The following is a 25,563-nucleotide window of genomic DNA, read 5'->3' on the forward strand; positions in this document are numbered from 1 at the left end:
TACTGATTAATCTTTACGGCAAAGGGACAGTGCCCACGTCCACCGTCACTTATCACTTATCACTTAACATATGTCCATAAAATTGTTGAAGACATCATTTTGCGGTGAGTACAATAAAAAAAAAAGCCAACTCGACGGAAAGCTGGTGTATATTCAGATATCATCACCATGGTGTCAAAGGGGGTGCGTCAGAGTCTGCAAAACGCGAGGAGTCCGTGTGCGAAGTTTAGGGCAATTTAAAAAGAAGAAAGGAGGGCGCGTTTTTAGGCATTCTTCTGTAAGTGAAAGTGAAATTGCACGTGCAGTATAGCCATAGGAGAACAATGGAACGCCTTTTTTTATACGTGGTAAAATGATTGGCAAACTTCATGTGGGATACAATTTGATGTCTGTCGCCTAAGAGTTTGAACTGATAAAGTCTTGTTTCACATGCTTAGAAAGCCGATACATACAAGTGCATGAAAACTTAGTGGTAGTTGGCCAAGGAGAAAAACGATGACTAATGACCGATATATCGCCTTATGAACGAAAAGAGATAGAAAACAAATAGTGAATAACATTGCTCAGGAGTTGCGCATGGCAACCGCCAGTAAGTATCCCTGTCTAATGTAGCCAGACGACTTCATAAAGTTGGTATGTTCACCAGCCGTCCTGAACGCATCAGACCATTGACAGTAGCCCAACGGCGATACCATTTACAGTAGTGTAGAGAGCATAAAGATTGAATACCTAAACAATGGAGTCACGTTCTCTTTACCGATGACAATCGTTTCATTCTGGCAAACGATTCTCGGTGCCACTTGATGTGGAAAGAGATAGGACATGTTTGGCGCAGTTTCTCCGTACTGTATACATCCTATTCATTTTTTTGCCACTATACTTTACTCATCCTTTAAGTACTTCATTGTGCCTCTGTAAAATGAATTTCATGACCCCCAGTTGATCTTTTGTGGAATTACAGCCCAAATCAGAAAAGTTACTTAAGATTTTAAGTTTTACACACTAGCCTATTTTGAAATCTACGAGACTGGATTGGCTGCCTAAAGTTTCTGCGACTTCCCTCTTCCACCACCGCGCACAATGTTAAAACGAGAATGTTTCTATTAGAAAGCTCCCAACGAAGCCGTCCGTCTTTCAAGATAGAAAACTTTAGTGTTCTTTGTCTTCACCTTCTTTATTCAACAAACCAATAAGTTCTAATTGAGAAATTTTAACATTCTGCTGCTTATAATTTACTTGAGAAATGCATGATTTTTTTTTTCTCTGGTTAATGCTGAGTAAGATAAAGAACACAAGGTTTGCCTCCCTACAAGAACTTACGTTTTTGTAATTTCGCTCTCAGCATTTCTTTTTTGTAATATATTTAAGCACTTTTAAAATTTACAAGCTGTAGTATATTTATGCCACAAAATAATTAACACATCTTGCGCAGGTGTTTTTCCACCAAAACTGGTGATCTTTTGCAATCAAATTACTTCTGCACAGTTTAGCTATAGTGCCAGGTCTTCTACAATATACGAAATCTGCTTCGTCTTACGCACTTGTCTCAAAAGAAGAATAAGCCCCATAGTTTTCTTCATGTCTTGTATTGTAATGTCTTTCCATTTGAGGGCTTTCTAGGAAGTTGTGAATTTATCAATATTTTGGTAATAATATTAATTTGACTACTCTACAAGAAATCTAAAAAAAATCATCGTCATTAAAATTAAATCAAACTATAGCGTGCGCTACACTATTCGGAGCGTTTTCTGTGTTTATTTCTCAGCGACCTAAAATTTCTTCCAAGAACGGGGGGGGGGTAGGGGGGGAGTGTTTACTGACTACCCATTCTCCTTTAGAATGAAAATCATCCGAAATCAGCCTTAAATCAGAACTGCTTGAAATTCTTCATCGGATAGTAATCCTAAGATAATGCAATAATGCATAATATCGTCATCACTGGAATCATCAATCGATAACCTCATCCCCGCAATCCGACAAAATATCTGCACACGATTCTTCACCATCACCTTCTATTTTATTATTGTATATCCTTAGGAATTTACTGTAAAAAAAGTTAGATTAGGCTGCGAACACACGATCGCTCCATCGATGCTCCTAGCAATGAAGTTCAATTATGCGGACGTACTTGTGGACAACGTACGAGCAGCGTGCGCTTGGTGAAATTGTCGGGTGTACAGAACGCTCATCTTCCCAGATTTATGTCAATGTATAACTGGAAGCTCCGGTATTTAATCCTACGTTCGTCGCAGCATAACAGAGTTAGCAAAGCGCATTCATAGGAATGCCTTTTTACAATTCCTGTTTTCACGTTGAAATGTACGGGCGTCGACCTAGCGCTCATGTGTACCCGACCTTATTGTACAAACATTAAAAAAGTCCACCGATAACAATAATCCACCAATAATTCGTAGAAAACGACTTATTCTCATGACTAAAAAGGACTCTTCAGTCATTTATGTCTCATCACTAAAAATGTCCACGAGAAAATACTCTACCTTAACAGCATCACCCTGATACACTCCGACCTATTGTCGAATGCGCTGTTTTGTGCTTTCAACTCGCAGCAGAATACAGCAGACGGAAAATTAAACATTTCTTATGACCACAGTGGCCACTTGGATGTTTCGTGGCCTTATTTTTGTAATGTTTCAATGAGTTCTTGAATCATGTATTGTTAGTCGAATTGTTATTTTTCCATAGTTTATTGTCTCCCTTCGGATAACAAAACTTCTGTATTAAACTGGAACAGCACCATCTATAGGAGCCTTATAAAAGTTCCTTCCTTCCATATATAAATTTTCACTGCTTCGCAAATATTCAGATTGAATTTCAGGTCAATCTGGCCAGTGGTTCATACTTTACAGAGTTTTGAAGTCAGAACTTTAGCTATAATCACAATGAGATACTGCATTCTCAAATTCAAGTATTATATGTTTATGTACATAATAAGTGCTTTGTTAGAATAGATTATTTGCTGTGATTGAGAAAAATCTTTCATTGTAGTTAAAATTGAGAATATACAACTATTTAATAAGAATATCCTTTTTAAAATGAAAGTGGAAAATAACGTACCTCAGATGCCAGCGCTTGAATGTGCCTGTTCGAACAGATGCAGTGAAATATTCTTTCTCTGTTCTCGCTTTCGCATTTTTGGGAGTTTTCCAATCGTAAAAGACGATCATCATTCCAGCTCGCACAAAAGTGGCAATCCATTGAAAAATGGTAGTCGCCTAACAAACAAAAGAAAATTTTTTCATTATACGCCAATATGTAAACATACTTACTCACAAAGTGTGGGTGTATATAAATGTATAATGTATATTATGTACATACACACACACATATATCCGCCCAATATTCCCTGTTTATATCTAGCTATCTATTTATTTATCTATATACATACACGCATACCTTATTTATATAGATAAGTAGATAGATAAATGTAGGTGCTGGAAAATTAATATTATGGTAAAAAAATAAAACTTCTTAAATCTAATCATTTTATTCATAAACATTTTAAATAATGGACACGAAATCATTACCAACATATGTCCCAAATACAGATTTTTACGAATTCAAAATAAGACAATACAAATCCTTAGAAAAGCTAGTCTTCATTAGGTCCCATATGCCATGCCACCAAAAATGTGATAAATAAACTACATTTTCGACAAAGGGATTGTTTGGGGTACATTTAACATGTTTCATTTGCCATAATTTGAGACAACATAACAGTCAATTTAATTTTTCTTACTTTCAGAAGCGAATGTATGCAATGGAGCAGCATTTTAAGTTCCAAGAGTTTGAATTTTGAAGGCAAAGCTATTTCCAGGTTGTACATTACTTGGATTTTAATCGGGAACGTTGGGTAGGAATGATTGCCGGACAATGGACAGTATCTTGCATCTCTTGGCATAATAATCATCAGACTGATACTTTTCTGGCCTACATATTTCAGACCCAGTATTTTACGTAAACATGATATACTTTAGTTATCAAAATTATAGAAATTTAATGGAAAATGTGCGTTTTTAAAATTCAACTGCTTATAACTTTGTAGAGACATTAGGTTAATTGGAAGCAGGCAATATGAAAAATGAGCAAACGCCTTCGCCGGGAATCGAACTACAGACCTCTGGAATACCGGCCCAGTGTGCTGACCACTACACCACGAAGGCACGCTAGGAAGGCGGGAGAAATACCTTATAACTTTATTACTTTGAAAGAAAATTCTACGAAATTGCGCATCATTGGAAAACAATTTTTATACAAAATATAATGCAGCTGACCCTAAAGAATTATCTTTATTATTTAAAGTAATACAGTTAAACGATGTAGAAGGATAACAACACTGCCTTATATAAAGACAGGAGATTTTTTATTCGAAATTGAGAGTCGGTTAGATACTGCGATACCATAAAATAGATCCAATAAAGTTCGCATCATTTGCTTTAAGAATAAATAATAAAACAGCTTTTTTAAATAATCGACAGCCAATAAGTTGGTTGATAATTTGCGTGCATTTTCTTTTTATTGTAAACTTATTAAGTAAGTTTATAACGAAATTATGAGGAAAGTACGTAGAAATATAGCTGATGAAGGAATTTCTAAGCCGTGGAAGTAAGTATAAGTAAATTCGGTTACTTAAAATTAAATTTATAAGGTTAAGAAAGTTCCAAAATAAAATGCTGGACAATTAAAAAACTATTTGAGTCATGGAAATGATGTGAGCCGAGAGGAATTATTTTCGCGACTATGGTTTAAATGAAGCTGACAGGGTTGTTAGATGTAGACTTTGGCATTTTCGCTTAAATGCCGAAATTTAAAAAAATACATAAATAAATCTTTTTCTTAAGTTTATTTATTAAATATATAAAAGGTCAAAAAAATTACTATAGGCTAAAATCACATTAAATCCAAAGAAGAACAACGGAATAAAATTATTCGGAGTAACTAAATGGAACATTCACATTTGACAGTGATGGAATGAATCATATAAGAAGAATTAGAGATGATTTATTGCTTAAATACAAAACATTCGCTATGAAGCATTTATTTAGTTCTTCATAGTAATTATTTTTCATGCTATAAGAATAGAGGAGCAAGCAGCCAGCCCACCTGGCCACGAAGTTGCCTTATGACATGAAACTGGCTGTCTGTAGTAAATGCTGTAAGGATATACGACAGAAAAACAGTTTGAGATAATCAAGGCATTTTAAACAGTGCTGTATACATGAATGAACTATAAAATCAGAATCAATACTGTCTGTTCCTGATTTTTCCTGATATAATAAAAACATTCATGATTAGCAGCACTCTGCGGCTTATCATGTATGTATTCAGTACAAGAAGTGCATTTTGAGAAAATGATAATGCGTTTCAAGAATAGCCAAGCCATGTTCTAAGCCCAACCGAAAAATTCTGAAGCCGATTAAAGAAGTCTAATGATCAGACCCAAATATAAAATAAAGTAACAGAGTTACTCAATCATGGTATGTAGTTCAGCCCCTGGGATATTTACTGTTAGGCTGTAGTTTCAGAAAAAGCTTCCTAACAAATAAAAAGCGGAAAATTCAGAAATTAAGAAATTTCCTTTCTTACAGTTCAGTACGCGTACCTTTTAAAAAAAGGTCAAGTGCTTTCATAAAATTATTTTCTAAATCAAAGAATCATTATAATGATATTTGTTTTTAGCATAATGCTATTTTTGTGGCTAATCTCAATTATCTGACCTAATCAGAATAACGCCACGAATTTTACTGTGGCAAGATTACGTGCGTCATTCGCATCAGCCTTGAACACCATGAGGTAACAAAATTCTTTTGGCCAGATCAGCACCAATTTTGAAGGAAAGCACCCCAGGGTACAGGCCCGAGGGTCTTTCACTCATCTTCTTTTAATACAAAACTATTCGAGAGGACTTTTGACTCGAGGGTATCCCCATGCCGCAAAGATACTATACATTTACAAACATCCATGCCTTCCCCTAGATTCGAACCCGAGTCATTCGGTACTATCCCGTCTAGTCTGCATTACTAACTACTATCCCGTCTAGGTGGCAGCATAATGCTAAAATGACTTAGTTTTATTGTCTGTAAGCTTCAGAAAACATTTCCACGACTTCATGTATTTTGGATTCTTTACTCTGAATTCAAGACATATCCATCATCGTGGTATAGCAGGCTTTTATTTTATCTAAAGGGAAGCAACAATATATTTGCGTACAATAATTCCAGGTGATATTAACCTGTGCTCGTGTATTACGGATGTCATGCCCGTTACAGTATGCAAATTACACTCGCTGCTCATTTTCAGTATTTATCAAATCACAGTAAAACTATAAATAACCGGAGTAATTGACATTACAACGTAACTGAATACTCTAAAAATCTACATAATTGGACGGTCTTTTTTTCCTGTAAAAGAAATAAGTATCAACTGTAATTCAAATGCACTTTTTCGCTTATCATACTTTATTTCAATTAAGATTACATAGTTGAAAAAATAAAATATTTTTATCCCATAAATTAAAACACAACGCATATTGATGCGTGATTCAGATTTTAACGTTGCACCAGAGTGTTTGTTAAGGTTCTTTATGCTCTCGCTTAGACGCAGCCCATTGAAGGCAGGCTCCGGAGTTTCAGTTTTTAAGATAAATCTCACTTCTAACCGGAGCGCACCAGAGCCCTAAATAAGAGAAGCTGCAGAGTATCATTTATGAAACTGAGCCACAATGTCAGCAGAAAATTTTGATGTCGTAAAATTGTATTTTAATAATACGTAAGCCTTAAAAAAGAGAGGAGCTTGAGACTTTCAAGGAAAGACAAACCTCCACATCAAAGTTTTATTCTCAAGGAAGTGCAATAAAGTGAAAGGTTGTTTGAGACCTGGTACATTTTTGGTCTTGAAAGTACTAGAAATGATCAGGCTAGTCATGTCTTCGTATTCGTTGATTCCGTTTTCGGGTATTCTTTGTTTTGGGGGTTTTGGCACAACGGGAGAGAGTGAAATGGGCATAGTGAAATAGTACTTAGGCAAATGGCTCAGACACGTTCGCCGCTTTTGACTGCCAACTGAAAAGATCACCTGTAGAATCTTTCGAAACGATATAACCAAATATGGCGATGAAAATGGTAACACTTATACAGAATTTTCTTTTTACTCTCAGTTTACTGTTCAGCCGTCAGATTCGGAGGCAATTTGTTTTCCCATTTTTTTGTTTACATTCTGCTCGACAGCTAGAATTATATCGGCAGGCCATCGTGTTCAGAATGTGTTAGGCTCTTCTCATTTTGTTTCGTACATAATTTAAACATTAATTTTTTTTTAAATTTTCTTCCATACTCTCATACCCTTTCTTTTAGAGAATGGTGGACGTGGCGCTAAACCGATTAACCACAATGGTAGAGGAATGATGCTCACGTTCCCCGTCACTCACTCACTCTCATACCCTTTCTAGTATTTTAGCTATTCTCATTAGTAATGTTTTAATCATTTTGCTTTCATAATGCGGTAGAAAAACAATGTTAATGATTTTATCATTCCTTGAAACATTACATTATTGTTGTAGATTCAGGGCTTACATTCAGTCCTAAGCCATCCCCTGTTTCTTAAATTTTGAACGACATTTGAATTCAAGCTGAGCTCCCCAAATAAAAGGAGATCCGGAATTTTATTTTATTTTTTATTTACACTTTCCTATTTCATTCAATTTTAAACATTTTATTATTTTAATAATGAAATATTTTATTTATTTACTTTTTCTTCGTCTTTTCTGATTGCCTTCCACAGGGTTCTGGCGCTTCTAATTTTAGAAACTAAGCCCTGCTCTCGCTGAGCATCGCAGGTTACAAATCTGCTCTTGTACTCACTGCTGCTAACACAGTTTTTGCGTCTTTTTAGCTGTATTAAACATCGCTTCGCGCCCGCGCCACATGCAGTTCAACAGCAAAATCACAAAATTTTTAAAAGCAGCATTACATCATATATATCAAAATTCTGATGATTTTTCATCTTTTCTGCTTCCAAATTATCTAATGTCTCTACATTGGCGCCCGAACTAGAAGGGTGTTGGATGATGATTCTCCTCACCCAGGATTTGGCGATTGGGTCTCCTAAAACCCCAGTCGCCCTTTAAAAGGGGAAGTATATAAGGTATTTCTCCCGCCTTCTTGGCATGCCTTCGTGGTGTGGTGGTCTGCACGCTGGGCGAGTATTCCAGAGGTCCGCGTTTCGATTTCCGGCGAAGACGGTTGCTCATTTTTCATCTTTCCTGCTTTCAAAATACCTAATGTCTCTCCAACTATATTATTTCCTTAAAAACTAGCCGTTTGCTCGACCAGCTTCTATATATATTAGCGAATCCAGATAGTGTAATTTCATAAAAATATTTAATACTACTGATTTGATATATTATGATTTTAATGCATTTTTATTTAAATCCATCATATGAAAAGGTAGAAAAATATTCTAAGAACTGAGTTTATTATTTTTAAATCGCTTAGTTTGTTACTCAGTAACCTTCCAGATTAAATCTGAAATTTAAATATCTTAGACTTCACTGAATGGCAACACCCTTAGGCGTGGAAAATTAAAGTATTTTATTTCTGACAGAGACAACACATTGCTTCTAAATAGCCAAGCTTGTTGATTAAAAGTGGAAGAAAAATATCTTATATTTTGACAAATAGCCGCAATTTGGCGCACTGGAGTTGCAACTTTTTATTTCCAACAGCAGTGCCACTTCTAGCTTTCATCTTCCAGATTAAATTTGAAAGCATCTAAGGCTTTACTAAATTCCAGCACGCTAGCGCTTGGAAGATTTTATTTCGGCTGCGACCACACACTGCTTTCATACAGCCGAGTTTATTAATTAAGTATATATTATATATCTTCCTAAATTTATATATCTTACATGTTTCTGAATGGCAACAGTCTCGCGCGGTGAAGGTAAAAATGTTTCATTTCGAACAGTGCTGCCCAGTCTCGCTTTCAAATTGCTAAGTTTCTGAATCAAAAATTCATTAAACTTGTACAAAATATAAAAAAATTTTTAAAAATTGAAACTAAAATTTAGGACTTCAAGATGTTCACGTTTGGGTTGGAAGACAACTTATATTAAAAATTTGATGGTTCTAGGTGATATAGTTTTCCCACAAAGTGAGGAACATACGTACATATGTAAGGATCCTAAGTTTTACTAACATTTATTTTATTTTAAATCTTTACTATCACTTCTTATTTTCTACTTCCGGCCAGAATTAAAAGCTTTTACTTATTTATGCAAATTTGTCTTGCTAACGCCAAGTACTTAAGTTGTGGCTTTTTGCCAAGCAAGAGAGAGGAAGGAGTTATTAGAAAGCAGGCCGCTTGCCATAGTAGTTTTACTCGGTTGCTGCTTGCCTTCAAGGCCAGAGGTTTAATCCTCTTGATAATTTTAAACGTATCGTAGTTTTAGCAGCTCTCTGTACTACATACGGCGTTTTGTTAATTTACGGCCAATCTCAAAGTAGGCACTTGTATATTAATCCAAAGTTAGTTTAGTTAGAGTTTTAGTTATTATTTTTATATTCTTACGTTCAGACCACAAGTGGTTGGTCTCTGTATTCCGAAGTTCCGGAAAGCTCTGTAAAGATAGAAAAATAAAGGGTTTCGTATACCCTTCCTGTGTGTATTGTCTACTTCACAATTTATCGAACATAGCTTGAGTAAGCTCCCTGTTCCGAGTCAGGACAGTTAATGTTTCCAAAGCAAGTAAAGAGGAATACCAGTCCTGATAGTGGCGCCCGACGAAGAAGAATAACCATGGCCGAGTTTCAAGAAGAACCTGTGGTGTCTGCAGAAGGGGATCAGAATCCAGAAGCCTCTTGGGTCAAGCGGGAAGTCCCAACTATACTTACGAAAATTTTAAGACTGCCTTAGTAAAAGCCTTCCCTGTCGTAAGAGATCGTGGAAGATTAGAAACGGAACTCTTCAGCATATATCAGCAACGAATCGAAAATCTTTCCACCTTTATTTTAAGAAAAATTCACGTCTTTAAACTCTTGTATGGAAACCGTCCGGATCCTGAGATAATCCAAGTGATTTTGCCGAGGTTACTTCCCCAAGTACAAGACTTTATTGAATTAAGGAATCCGACTACACTGGAAAAGTTATTTGAGCTAGCAATCCAGTTTGAAAGTAGAAGAACGGCGGACATTGAAAGAAGATGCCAGTATGAGCAACGAAACGAAGCCAATTTGGTGCGCCAAGACCACAGCAAAGTCAAGAACACGGCTACGGAAGCAAAGCGAATCAGTGGGCAAGGAAACCCGAGTATCCAAAAACAACCGGCGAACGTCGACAGTTCACTAGTAAGCCAGAAAAAAAGTCTGAAGGCCAGCGGAAAAAGAAGGAAGGCAGGGAAAGGAAGAAACAAAATTTAAACTAAAACGGATTTCTGCTGACGGGAAGGTGCGGAAATCCGAAGGCCAAGAAAACCCCTCTTCCTTCAAGTTAAATAAAGTTATGGTGAAAAACTTGACTCTTCCAAAGATTGAAGTTTTGGTGAATAACATCCCAGCCACCGCACTCCTAGATACAGGCGCGCAGTGTTCCTGTGTGGCAGAAGATTTTTTAGGCAGTATTTCCGTAGATACCGCATATATAATTCGGATAATACGACAGTGTTAGCTGCGCAGGGAGAAAGATGCAAGTGCATAGGTAAATTACCCTTATATATTCGTATCAAGGACGAGCAAGTAAAGATCATGATTTTTATCGTAAAAAATTTACAAGCACATGCCATTTTAGGGATAGATTTTCTTTCAGAGGCGGAAGCAACGCTGGATTTTAACGAAGCGTCCCTTAACCTGACGATGAAACCAGTTCGAGAAGAAAAAACAGAACCACCGACGTTAAACCTCGACCACCTGCCTAAGGAAGAGCAACAAAAAATTCGACAAGTGGTGAGTGAATTTGCTTCGTTATTTAGTGATATTCCCGGATTTACTCAAGTTACTAACCATAGCATCGACACCGGAGATTCACTGCCAGTTCGCCACAAACCATATCGATATGATAAGAATAAAGAAAAAATTAACACATTCGAGATATATTACGTAAAAAGATTATAACGCCCATCTCAAGTAGTTATGCTAGCCCGGTTGTGTTATGTAAGAAAAATAATGACTATCCGGTAACACATCCGAAAAGGTGGCGTTTTGCAATTGACTATCGTAAATTAAACTCCATGACTAAATATCCGGTATATCCGTTACCTATTATTGAAGAAATTCTAAGGAACATAACTTCTACCAAATATATGACTACGTTAGACTTAACGACTGGTTATTTTCAAATAGGGGTTAAACCGGAAGATGTGCCTAAGACTGCTTTTATAACCAAGTCTGGCACTTATGCATTCTTGCGTATGCCGTTTCCTTTCAGGGGCACCGGCAACATTTCAGCGATGTATGGACATTGCGCTAAGGCCTGTTCTTGGAAAGACCACATTTATCTATTTAGACGATATCATTATTACTAGTGATAATCTGGACCAACATGTACAGGATTTAAGACAGGTGTTTTCATTATTAAATGAGGCAGGTCTAAAAGTTAATGTCGAAAAGTGCAAATTTGCAGCCCCTGAATTAAAATACTTAGGTTACAAAATATCTCAGAAAGGAATCGAGACAGACGAATCAAAAATAATCGCTGTGCAAAAGTATCCGCCGCCAAATACGGCGAAGAAGCTCTCTTCTTTTCTAGGACTTTGTTCATATTATTGGTCCTTTATAAAAGATTTTGCAGTTATTGATGAACCATTGTTAAAATTAAAAAGGAAAAAGGCAAGATTCTCGTGAACGGCCGAAGCCAATAGTGCTTTCGAAAAATCCAAACAAGCATTAACGCAAGCCCCTGTTTTGAAATTTACTGAGAACGATGAAAATTTAGAAATTTCAGCGGATGCTTCGGATTATGCGGTGGGAGCGGTACTTTCGCAAAATCAGCAGCCCGTGTCATTTCTTAGTAGAACTTTAAATCAAAACAAAGAAATTATTCCGCGACTGAGAGAGAGGCACTTGCAGTTCTGTTAGCAGTGCAAAAGTTCCGAGGCTATTTTGGAATGGCGCCAATAACAGTGTATTCTGATCATGCGGCGGTAACTAGATTGTACTCAAGGAAAAACTTATCCCCAAGGTTAATAAGATGAGCACTCAAGTTGCAAGAATATAATCTGGTAATTAAGCACACTCCCGGAAAGGAAAATATCGTAGCAGATGCCCTATCCAGAATAAAAATAGATGAAGAAGGTAATACTGTAAAGGTGGCAATGCTCACAGCATGTACGATACATTCCCGAGAAACTGTAATAACCGAACTGGGTAAGGATCCTGAATTTAAAAACATTTATGAGTATTTAAAGGATCCTGAAAATTTTAGCCACCAAGATATTGTGGCGATAAGAAATAGGGCGGCCCATTACGAACTAATAGATGATCTATTATTTTATACAAAAACTACGAATTCCAACAACGAATTTCGACCTGTTATCCCAGCTAGTCTTAGATTAAATATACTGCAGTAGTTACACGACTCCCCATTAGCTTCTCATGCTCGTATTCGAAAAACCATCCAACGCGTACGCGAAGCAGTTTATTTTCCTGAGCTGCAAAAGTTAACAAGGGCGTATGTCCAGTCCTGCCCAATATGTCAAGCAGTTAATTATATTAATTTCCGCCCGGCCGGGTTTCTAAATAGCATTAAATCCGAATTTCCAAATGAAATAATTGGCATCGATTTATTGGGCCCTTTCCCAAAATGTCAGTTAAATAAAAGTCGGTATCTCCTTGTTATGGTTGATCATTCTAGTAAGTGGACCGAAATTGTTCCCTTAAAACGAGCCTCCGCGAAATTAGTTACTGATTCTATTTTAAATAAATATATTTTAAAATACGGGGCGCCCCTAAAAGTTATATCGGATAATGATCCTCAATTTGTAAGTAATATATTTGAAGACATGTGCCAAAAACTGGGCATACGTCATTTAAAAATGGTCCCGTATCGGCCGCAATCAAATATAGCGGAACGGGTCAATAGAAATATAGTGAAAATTATCCGTAGTTATGTTAAAAATTTTCATAAAAGCTGGGATAACTATGTCAATGAATTAGCTTTCGGCCTTAGGACCGCAAAACATGATACAACGAGCAAAACTCCTGCTGAGTTATTTTTAGGCAGAAAGATTATAACGCCGTCAGATAAATTATTTTATGTTCAACAAAGAGCCCCAGAATTTAAAATGGGCGATATAGAAAAATTAATTAAAGAAGCAAAAAAGAACACTGAAGTAGCACAGAGAAAACAGAAACTTTATTATGATATGAAAAGACGGGGAGTAACTTATAAAGTAGGAGATGAAGTGTTAAAAATTAAGCATTCACTTTCTTCAGCACCAGAAGATAAAACTGCCAAATTTTTTCCACGATTTGAAGGACCATATGTCATAGAAAAAATAACTCAGGCTGTAGTAGTGTTAAAAGCCAGGAATGGTGAAACATGCTCCGCAAACATTGACCAGATAAAACCATTCTATAATCGTAATAAAATGCAAATATTTAAAGATATTTTGCAGGATCCGGCACGGCAGGCACAAGCTCCAGAGGTGGAACAACGACAATCACAAGGGCAAGCCATTAGGAGGCAGGAGCAATTGAAAAGAAAGTTTCCCCGTTGGAAAATTGAAGGTAACAAGAAAAAGAAGCCGTTCCACCGACCAGAAAAGAGAGGGCACGACCACCCCCAGAATGAAGAAGGGAGAAGTACGACGAATGCAAAGAGAGCCAGGAGAAATGACAGCAACTATAACCCGGCTCCAAAACGGAAACCTACCCATCGGATAGGAGTCTACGCAGCAAATGTCGACGAATTGATGAAGGAACACCAGCTGCAGATGCAAAGAAGCAAGAAAAATTTGAACAGCCAGCAACGAGATCCAGGCAAGAACGAGAGACAGTTGTCCTGGTTCCGCCAAGACCAGCTGCCATCAAACGGCCGAGACCACAGGCAGAGGCTAAAAAGAAGGTCTTCAAGGGTGACCGAACTGGAAGGAAAAGAAAGTTCATGGAGGAAGGAACAGAAGGGCGAACCCGTACAAGACGGAAGATCAACCAAACTGTAGTCTTCGCCACTTTCCAAGCCTGGGCAGAAAAAAGGATGTCTGAATATCACAAAGATAAGCAAAACTTTATGTTACTTTGAAACCTTAAGTTAATTTTTCATTTTTACTGCAAGTGGCAGAAATCAAGAGGTTTTACCTCATGTGAGGCCTACCTTTACCGCCAAAAAGGCAAGAAATGAGTTGTTACCTATTTTAGTATTATGTTTTTCAATTACTCGCGAGTAAAACTAAAATTAATGTATAATAGGAATGTGTAAATACTTGAATATTGTAAAAGCATTGATAATCTTTGAGAAAGGTACCTTAAGAAAATTGTAAAAATTATTGTATAAAATTTTATTTAAAAGATTCTGGCAAGAAAGAAGTTTTAATCTGAAAGACTTTAAAATGTAGTATTTCAATGTAGAAGAATTGGCACTTGCTTGGAAAAGAACAGAAGTTAACAATGTACTACTACTGTATGTTTTAAAATGCGCAAAATTAACGGCATGTTAATATGTCCTTATATACAATGTGAACTGTTATTTTAAAAGTTTAGAAATACTGTGATATGTTAAAAGTGAAAGTAATGCCAAAATTTTAACTTATTCGTGTGACTGTAAAAAGAGCAAATTATTGTGAATATGTGTTAAAGGTTGAATGAAGGTAGTTAGGCTCTCTTACGCTACACTTCAGAGTTAGCCACTTTTCAGAATAGTACCTCAGGGTTTAGACATGAATATAAGGTGTGTTCTGAGGTCTTAATATGTTGAATTTTAACACGTTAGTGTTTTGATTGCAGGCGGTAGTGTTGAACACTTGTACGTAGACACGCTCGTGTTTGGTGTTTTCCTTTACAACACATGTCAGAGAGCACGGGGAGATAATTAAATAACGTCATGAATGAAATAAGAATGTTAAAAGAGAAATATAAGTATTCATGTTACTTGCCATTTAATTGTGTAACATTTCATTAAACTAGTTTTCCTTCCAGATCTCTGGAAGTAACCAGATTTCAACTAAGAAACTCCTGTTTAGATGCAGTACAGATGAAAAATCTTGTCCATGGAGTTGATAATGTAAAAACGACTTTTTTTTTAAATTTCTAGTTTCTAGTGAGAAATGTTTGCAAAAAATTGGCCTCGCGTTAGATTCTAGAGCTAAAAGTTTTCAACAAGATCGTTTTAGATCTCAGATTCAAACTAATTAACTCTGGCGGGAAGTATGTAAGGATCCTAAGTTTTACTAACGTTTATTTTATTTTAAATCTTTACTATCACTTCTTATTTTCTACTTCCGGCCAGAATTAAAAGCTTTTACTTATTTATGCAAATTTGTCTTGCTAACGCCAAGTACTTAAGTTGTGGCTTTTTGCCAAGCAAGAGAGAGGAAGGAGTTATTAGAAGCAAGCCGCTTGCCATAGTAGTTTTACTCGGTTGCTGCTTGCCTTCAAGGCCAGAGGTTTAATCCTCTTGATAATTTTAAACGTATCGTAGTTTTAGCAGCTCTCTGTACTACATACGGCGTTTTGTTAATTTACGGCCAATCTCAAAGTAGGCACTTGTATATTAATCCAAAGTTAGTTTAGTTAGAGTTTTAGTTATTATTTTTATATTCTTACGTTCAGACCACAAGTGGTTGGTCTCTGTATTCCGAAGTTCCGGAAAGCTCTGTAAAGATAGAAAAATAAAGGGTTTCGTATACCCTTCCTGTGTGTATTGTCTACTTCACAATTTATCGAACATAGCTTGAGTAAGCTCTCTGTTCCGAGTCAGGACAGTTAATGTTTCCAAAGCAAGTAAAGAGGAATACCAGTCCTGATACATATATGTTGTTGTTGTTGTGGTTGTGGTTGTGGTTGTGGTGGTTGTGGTTGTGGTGGTTGTTGTTGTGGTGGTTGTTGTTGTTGTTGTTGTTGTTATTATTATTATTATTATTATTATTAGAGTCTTTATTATTTAATTTCTTTTTTAATAATACATGATGATGACATTTGGTGGTAATAATTAGAAATGGGAATCAAATACAAAAGTGACATGTAGAAAAAGTGAGTTTCGAGACTAATAGCCCGTCTGGTGCTAAAACGAACATTAGATTTATCTGAAAAATGGCTCACGAAGTAAATAAAATACAGTAAGTGTATTTACAATGTGTTATTACTTTTCCATTAAATGTTTATCACCTATATATTTTTCCTACATTATAGACCAACAGGTAATCATTCATTTATCTAAATTAATTTATCTAATTTAATAGCTTCCTAAAAAAACAGGCACACCGCTTACTATCTTTATGCACTATTTAAATTAATGACAGAGACAAAAGTAATCACATAAACTAAAACTAATCATATAAGTAAACTAAAAACAGACTTAAATTTATTAGACCCAGAAAGGAGTATAACTCTGGATATTTTAGGTTACAAAAAAAGTACACTACAGAATCACTTGAGGATAAATGGAGCAGAATGTATAATAACGCTTTTACATAAACAGTTTCATTTAAATTTCGTATTTTTATCCTGTATTTACACTCTAAATTCTTTTAATATAAATAAATTGTAAACTGTTATTAAAAGACATTGAATAAGGTTATTATTAAAAGTAATTGCATTAAATTTGCATCGTAATTATCGCCTCGCAGTTTCAAAAAGTGCTGAATGATATTTATTTTAATTAAATTATTTTAATAACCTTTGAATGCATCTCTTCTAAATGTCTGAAGAAAAATTTTCACAAATGAATTCGCAACAAGTATTCAATATCCAGCAGTACCATTTTTATTCTCATTTTTAATTACACTCTGCCTTTATTAGTCACAGAAATTAGAAAACTTCGTAGCTGTAAAAATACAACCTGATTTGAAATACACATAATTATTAGACTTCCATATTTTATGTTTACATGACAAAAAAAGGCTTCCCCCATTCACGCGTCATTTCTCCAAGTTAACCAAGGGGGAAAGCATTGTGGTGTAGTGGCCGAAACCGCTATGCAAAACCTGGGTTGTGACATCAGGTTCAAAACAAAACACAGCATAAAAATTTTATTGAACGAAAAAAAAAAAAAAAAAAAAAAAATGGCTACATACAATTTTGCAGAGAAAAACCTATCTTCAAAAATCAAATTCTATAAATTTTACATGCGAGAGCAATTCGTGGCTCTCGAGTTTGCGTTTTTAACATTGCCAACGATTTAATTATTTTAATAAAGACTATTTTAACAACTCTTGAAAACGTGTTTGTAAGTTTAAAAAATAATAATTTTCAGCTTATTCTCACGAGACATCCTTATCCACATAAATCTTCAGTCTCTTCTTCTTTTATGTAACCTTATCACAGCATTAAAAGTGGGTAAGAAACTGCGACTGGGTTTCAGAAAAACTTAAATTAATAAGGATATTCAACAATTCTAAATGAAGGATTACAAAAGTATATTCTTATACTGCGATGTAAAATTGTCTTCTCAAACGAGTTTGTTATTTATAAAAGGTAGCAAGGAGAAAAAACTGCTACAGAAGTACAGACGTACATAAGACTAAATATAACTTTTAATTTATTTTAGGAAGTAAGCAGATATTACATACAGTTAGTCAATAAAGTCTGCATACATCAAGAAAAGTAATATCAAATCCAAATTTTAAGGTGGGAAAAGGGTAGTTTCTTAAAGTTTTATTTTTTAAATATTTAGTTTCAATAAGGGACTTGGAAATTATTTAACTGCAATATTTTCATTTCTAATAATTTATGCACACTAATTTTTAAAAGATAAGTGACCAGAAATCAAAGCCAATAAAGTTTGCGTACATCACGAAGGAGGCGGGGGATTTCTTATCTAGCTTTTAAACTTCAAACTTGAGAATGCAAAGAAGGTTACATTTTCAAGGTCATTGATTTCCGAAACAAATTTCACGTTGATTGGAAGTTGTTATTTCTATTTTCTTTGACGAAAATGACAACCAATAAAGAAATTCCTTTAGTTGCGAGACAACTAATTATTAAATTGAGAGATGAAGGTAAAACTCTTCGTTATATTGGTAAAACAATTGGAAAACCATTTTCTAGTGTGCAATGGACGCAAACCTAGGTCTAAGCCATACATTTCCGAGACAAATAGAAGGGAAAGAATTGGTTTTGCTAAAACATATTTAAACTCTTCGCAGGACTTCTGGAACAACGTAATTTGGTCAGATGAAAGTAAATTTACAATATTTAAAGTTAGTGTCCACCCTATTGTATGGAGAAAACCAGGAACAGAACTGAATCTGAGAAATTTAAATCCAACTGTCAAACATGGAGCTGGCGGTGTGATGGTATGGGGGTGTATGTCGTTGAAAGGAGTTGGAAATTTTCACATTATTGATAAAGTCATGGATAAGTATGTTTATCTGGATATTCTGAAGAAAAATCTACGAGACAGTGCCCAAAATTTAAACCTTTTTAATACCTTTATTTTCCAACAAGACAACGACTTAAAACATACAACTAAAATTGTGAAGGAATATCTCCTCTATCACACTCCAAGACAGTTGCGTACTCCTCCACAGTCACCACAATTCGAACATTTGTGGGCAAAATTGGAGAAACGAATTCGAAAACACAATATTACGTCGCTAAATGAGCTAATTAGTAAATTGCAGGAAGAATGGGCGAAATTTACGTCGTATGACATTGAAAAACTGGTTCAGTCAATGCCCAGACGTCTGCAAGCTGTTTTGAAGAATAAAGGATATGATACAAAGTATTGAAGTAATGTAAAAAACTTATATTTTACTTTTTTTGAAAGTGTACGCAAACTTATTGGAGGGAATTTCTGAGTTTTTTTGACAAAATATATTTTTGAAAAATGTAAAAAGTATTACACTGATATTATTTACTTTTTATTTAAGCTTACAATTTTAGCTAATAGAAGAAAAAAATGCAATGATTAAAATACATTTTTCTATGCTTTAAGCGTTTTTTTAATTTAAAATTTAGTCTGTACGCAGACTTTTGTGGCTAACTGTATACTTACTTTAATGAGAACTTCAACTCCGATGATGTCGCAAAATGAACTCCTGGTAAGAATGACCGTTCCGAAAATGGCCCATGCAAAGTCTAGAGCGCTGACGATGAGTTTTATGCAAACTATTTTCACAACGGGTCGCCTTGCTTCTGGCTGAAAAAGTTGAATGTATACAACAAATCAATTTCTATCTTCTATAAATATAGTAAATACATATAATACTCATTGTTAAAAGCAGAAAGAAACATCAAAATTGGAAAAACGAACAAACACAAAATAATGAGATCTAAGATCATCTGATTAAGCAAGTACAAAGCTCTTGCGGGGCTTACCACTGCTTTTTTTATTATATAGTCGCTCAGGATTGCATTGTACTAGTACTCGTTATTAAAAGCCCCCAAGTGGGCGGAATCATATAACAATGTGAAAAGTAAATTTGAGGGGAATGAAAACAATAAAAATAAATGCAGCCATGTAAATGATTTTTTTTTGTTTGTTTGTTTGTTTCTTCGGGATAACGTAAGCAAACTAAAGTATAATTTTCATTAATATTAAGTATGATACGTTATGTAGCATTACTAATTTTCATTTCAGTACATTTTTTATGCTACACTAATTTTCATTTAATATAATATATGGGTATATTGTTCAAGATAAGTGATATTTCTTTCAAAAAATAATACATATTTAGAAGGCTAAATGAATTCCTTTTGAATGCGTCGCCTTCTGGTAATTTAAACTTGTTTGCCTAAAAATTTTTAATGTAGAAACGTGAACGAACTGCTAATAGGCGAAAGGTTAAGACCGGCGAACACTGGTACTTCGACTCTGGTTAAAACCCCGGTGAAGTGATTGGATTATTTAGATTATGGCAAAACTTTCGATGAGCTATCTACCTAAGGGAAGAAATATCTATAAGGAGGCTATTTTGGGAAAAACCACTCCCGATTTATTCCGTGGCTGTCTACTATGCATAATGTCAATACTATCTAGTTTCTCTTGAAGAAAGTTCTCCAGAAAAGCATCTGTCTCTTTATGTACAGAGCTCTCTTAAATAATTAATCTAACCCGATAGTGCCCAACCCAGAACTTTATGAGAAACAATTTAGAAATAAACATTATAAAAATGCGTGGTATAATTAGTTAAAAAACTGCCATTATGAATTATTTATATTACTACTAATTAAAAAGTCAATAACATACCAATTTAATGCAAGAAAAGTATATTTTAGTCTGAAATCTGGCAGTGCACTTTCTGAAAGTTTATTTTACTCTGGTACATATCATGTTATGGCTAAATTCGTACAATCATTCGGATTTTCATTTGTTATCCTGGATCTGAAACTTGATTTTACAAGTTGATTGTTGAAAAACCTGTTTCGCAATGATTAATTGATACAATGCAGGAATTTAACCTTTCTTAAAAGTGTCTTTTAAGAATGAATATTTTTTCTCATCTACGAATACCGGAATGTCCGTTTGCGATATTCTAGATCAGAGTGAAAACCAGTTGTTTTCATTTTTAGATCAGTAGAATTTTTATTTAATATATTTCAATTTCTTTCAATATTTCAGAAATACTAGTACCAACAAATGGATTTGAAATGAATGAAGCAATGGGCTGAATTTTACGAAAATCAGAAAATGTAATTTCGAAACTATTTTAGGATCAACTTGATTTTCAGAATTTTTATTTGTTTCACTTTTCTTACTTTTTTATGTAGTTTTTCTAAACTTATAATCTGTCAAAAGTTACATTCTTTTACAGTTAAAAGATAAATTCAAAAGTTATTCATTATTATTCAAAAGTTCCATTCCTTTCATTCGTAGAAAAAATTTTCCAGAAATTTAATTTTAATTTACATGCCTATTAACCCAATGATAGTCTTTTCTTTGACCTAAATTTTAAGATTCAGTTTATTTGTTTTGGTTGTTCAATGTTCATGACAAAATGTTAATTAGATAAGCGGCTATGATCACTAAGTTCTTCATAAGTTTCGTTTCTGGATTCTAAAAATTGCTTTACCTCTGAAATAAGCTTTAAAAATCGTTGTAGGACTTTTCTCTTACCAAACCATTTAATTTCATAACAGCATTAAAATTCCATACTAAAGTTCCATAAGTTCATCAGTCATTACTTTGAACAGTTTCTTTTTAAGTCGTCTAATATGCATAGAATTTACAATTTTTCGAAAAATTTTCACCTCGTATTCCTAATATAAATTTTTTGTTCATAATGCATGCAATGTTTTTGAATGATCCAATGATACTGTAAAAAGTTTGAAAAATCCTGTCATTCTTACATAATGGGGTAAAACCAACAGAAGAACCATTCATGGCAGATATGCTGTCTATTGTTTATGTATACAAGTTTTTGAAGGAGAAGATTAATTTCACTAGTGTTGTTTTTAATAATTTGATATACGTTCACTTCGGGTGTATTGGCTTTTTATGGAAAAACTGACTGTATAGTATCTTTCTTCACTGAGCAGAGTTACACTGCTGATATCCATAGATTCATCACACCGTTCACTTAAGAAAACACATTTTTGTAAATCATCTTTTACCTGTTCTCTGACATTTTTAAACATAGTTTCTATTCCAGCCGTTACATAATTTGTGGATAATTGGACATTTAGGACAGCTGGCATAGTTTCATTCGTATTTTTAGCTTCTTGTGATTAAATCACCGATGTAGCAAGCATTGCTTGTTTAATCCATGGATCTTATAAGAAATAGACTAACCCAAACGGGTTTTCTCCCTCGTCTGAGGCGTTGTCGGCTGTCACCTTGATCACATCCGGAGGAGTAGGGACCACTTGCAGAAATTTAACATTGGTTGCCTATTGCAGCGTGTATAATTGTTAAGAAAGAGCTGGTTGTAGCGACTCATTTCACAAATTAGAATTTCTATATATTTTTATTTTTGAAATTGAGATTGATTTTTAAAACTTTAGCATATTTATCAAGCATAATTAACGTTTCAAATAATTATAAAGCTATTGCATGCTTTCAAGGCTGGATATTTTTTTAGCTTTTCCTATGCTGTAAGGAAATTTGTAACTACTTCTTTTAGAAAATAATATTTTAAATCTGAACTAATAGAAAATTTCAAACAAGAAATTTTCTCTTGCAATTTTTATGCCTTTTATTGATGTAAATAAAGAAAAAGTACTAAAATATTTAAAAAAGAATTTTTGAAAGTTTTGTTTAAAATTCTAAATTGTGCTGCTTTTTTAAAATGATAGATGAGTAATATAGTTTAATTTCTATAAAGGAATTTTATTTCAATTATCTTTCATAATACATCATAGTGATAAACATTTTTGATGCCTTAAAAATTTTTATACATTTAATTCTAATATTAAAATTGTATTTAACCGTAATAATTAATTGTGCTTCTATTTTATAGTGACTATTTTTTTAAATTTATTTTTAGTTCTGCTTAAGATTTTTTTTATTTATTGTTAATTTAATTTATTAACCCAAAGCGGCGGTCGCCTAGAAAGGCTGTTAGTTTCGAAGCTGCATTTTGCGCTGTTTTACTATAAGTGTCCGTGTCTCCTTGCAAATTGTTGTTACCAAATATTATCGCCTTGTATTATATGTAAAGAAATTAAATAATGAAGAAATCTGCATGAATACATCTATGTTTCTTGCACTGTGACAAAAACGACAGTATCTAGAGCCATCAAATTTTGAATAATGTAATTCTCCAACAGAACATGTGCCGAATTTCGAATTTATTTTAATCTATTTCATATTTTGTAAAACTTTAACGAATTTTTGATTAACAAACTCAACGAGTTCAGAGCGAGCACTGTACAGAAAATAACAATTTTATCTCCAGTGCGAAAATTCTAAAGATATGCTGTTTTCAAATGTATTTGGTTTACGGGCGAAGAACATGATATTCAATAAATATAGGTAACACACAAAACTTTAAAAAAAGGTTCCTTTTGGGAGTAATATAAAATTTGAGTGCTTCTTTTTTTTCCCTTCATTACGTTTAGAAAAGTTTATGCTCCGAATTTTATGAATTATTAAAATAACTAATCCACTTTAATGTTAATAATTTAATGATCCTATAATCAAATAAATATGATCGCTTTGTAATGTTATTATTGTTTGGAAAATCGCTACCTGAAAATTTTCATTAAATTTTTTTAAAAAAATTATTAGATCTTGTTTAATTTTACTTATTTATTTCAAAGCATCACGTACTATCAATCTTATTTAATTTTACTTTATTTTTACGCAAAATTAAGTTCATAAATTTTGTGCTTAGAGTTTTTACCGTTTTACCAAAGTAAAGATGTTTGTACAAGAATTACGCGTGAAAAAAATGCGCGAAATGCAGTAAAAAGTGCTTTAATGAGATACTCGTATATTAAATCCTATTTGGAAAAAACTGTGGCTTTCATAATCTCATCACTATACAACGTATCACATTTAATAATTAAAAAGAGTTATGTGATAAAAACGTCATAGGTTTCAATGTTAAAGTAAACCAGATCGTCCATACTCTTTCTTGCCGACATGTCGGTGACGCACGCCCCGCCCACTGGGTTAGTCTATTTTTTATATGGTCCATGGTTTAGTCATGTTGCCATCCTCAAAGATGTGGTTTTTTTTTTTTTTTTTTTTTTTAATTGCAATTTTAAATCATGCAATCGCAGCAATCTTCATTTTATTTGTGGAAAGAGTAAACATTGATTGTTAGGAAAGAATGTGTTTTTCAATTCTTTCACTTTACATTTTATGTTATTAGTATAACATTTTTTGTGAACTATTGTTAAATGTCGTTCTATGTTACTTTTTTCCCTTCCCCAACAGAAACTCTTCAGCCATAAATCAAACAAATACTTTTGTTCTTAAAATTAATGAAAAAAATATTTATCTTTCCACTCATCGTTAAAATTATAATTGTAAGTACACTTTTCCCTTTCCCGGCTCGTATGATAACACGATTAAGATATCTACAAAACCGTTAATGTTTACTAAAACTAAAAATTAAGGTACACAGAAGAAGCGAGTATTTTTTATACCTGTATGAAACAATCAACTACTTCAAGCGCAGCTTTCAATATTTGTTTCTGGCTCGCGATTTATGGATTAGGCATACCTGACCTAACCCAAGTGCAATGTAATCCGAGTCATTTTCTATTAAAAAGCTTCCACGAGCATTTCTTCTCCTAGGCAGATGGTGCCCATATGCTTGGCCGTTATCAATAGAACAAAGGAAACATACACAGGAAATTCCGAAAATCCACTGTTGTTTCTCATTCGCTGTAGAATTAGCATATTTGACAACAGTATTTGAAATTGCAAACTGAGCAAGTGCAATTATTTATACACTCGGAATATCAGAGATTCATGATAGGTCCACGCTCGTATTCTGAATATGTATTCTATTTAAGATAACTTTTGATGTTTAATTTCTTTTACTACACTTTCCTTTTTTCTGCATACACTTAGCACTGGAAACAGTGTAAAACTAAATAATAGTCTCTAGATATATTTATAATATATAATTCAAACATTATAATCTTTGATTAATAATCAAATTAGATTCTAGGAAATATTCAGTAAGAAAGTTATACTAGTACGCTTAGATTAAAAGGTGATTATTTATATTCAAACGTGAAAAACTGCCTTCATTTATATCTAGTATAAAGATGTATATAATGACTAATGGTTCTACAGAGCAATAGCTGTTAATATCTTCAAGATATATTTTATAACACTATCAACTAAATTAGATGGTTGTTTAGTTACCAAAGTCAAATTCAGTTTTCTGAAATAAAGAAAAAATAGTAAGCAGATAATTATGATAAATGGATTCAAGGGCTAGCAGTCTTTGGAAAGGTAATTTTAAGAACGACTTTCTTAAAATAAGCTCTTTTTAACTAATCGCATCTATATTACCTATGAGTAAAACATAGCTTTTCTAATGTAGCAAGAGTGTTTCTTTTGAAACTGGTTTTTCTCTCAAAAGAGCTGAAAGAGTTTAGCACCTTTTCGAATCTATCGATGACTGTAGTAGTTGAGAAAAATCTAATCTTTCAATCTACAATATACATATACTCCGCAAAAAATTCCATTGCTGGAGCTTATAAATGCATTCACAATTTTCCCCAGTCTAAGAAGAACTAAAAAATGAGTAAGTATTCCAAAACTGGTTTCACAGACTAGTCAATAGTTTAAAAAAAAAAAATGTGTTTCACTAAATAATCTATTTTCAGGGGATTTAATCCTATCCCGACATATAGTGTTTTAAACAAAACATATTCAGGATATTAAATTTCAATGTTCTCAGGACATCTAAGAAACAATATCCCCGGGATACTTTTCCAATACTTCGTGACAAACTTAAACAAGAAACCCTGAGGCTGTTCTGTGCTAAGTAGTTTT

The 25,563-nt window shown here is 34.0% G+C and overlaps 1 protein-coding gene across 4 annotated transcripts in view; it reads right to left on the reverse strand.

Moving 5' to 3' along the window:
* The window catches only part of LOC118202146 (diacylglycerol lipase-beta-like), a 189,706-nt gene that overhangs the window by 55,113 nt on the left and 109,030 nt on the right, over nt 1-25,563 (reverse strand). For all 4 annotated transcript variants that reach the window (XM_085810900.1, XM_085810898.1, XM_085810899.1 and 1 more), the window contains exons 4-5: nt 19,159-19,302; nt 3,076-3,233 (exon numbers count right to left, since the gene is read on the reverse strand). In XM_085810900.1, coding sequence (XP_085667026.1) covers nt 3,076-3,233; nt 19,159-19,302 — 302 coding nt within the window. The remainder of the gene's footprint in view (nt 1-3,075; nt 3,234-19,158; nt 19,303-25,563) is intronic.

This window comes from Stegodyphus dumicola, chromosome 2 (genome assembly GCF_044657685.1).
Source record: "Stegodyphus dumicola isolate Sdum_Otavi_A_Nest chromosome 2, ASM4465768v1".
In the NCBI taxonomy this organism is placed as follows: Eukaryota; Metazoa; Arthropoda; class Arachnida; order Araneae; family Eresidae; genus Stegodyphus; species Stegodyphus dumicola.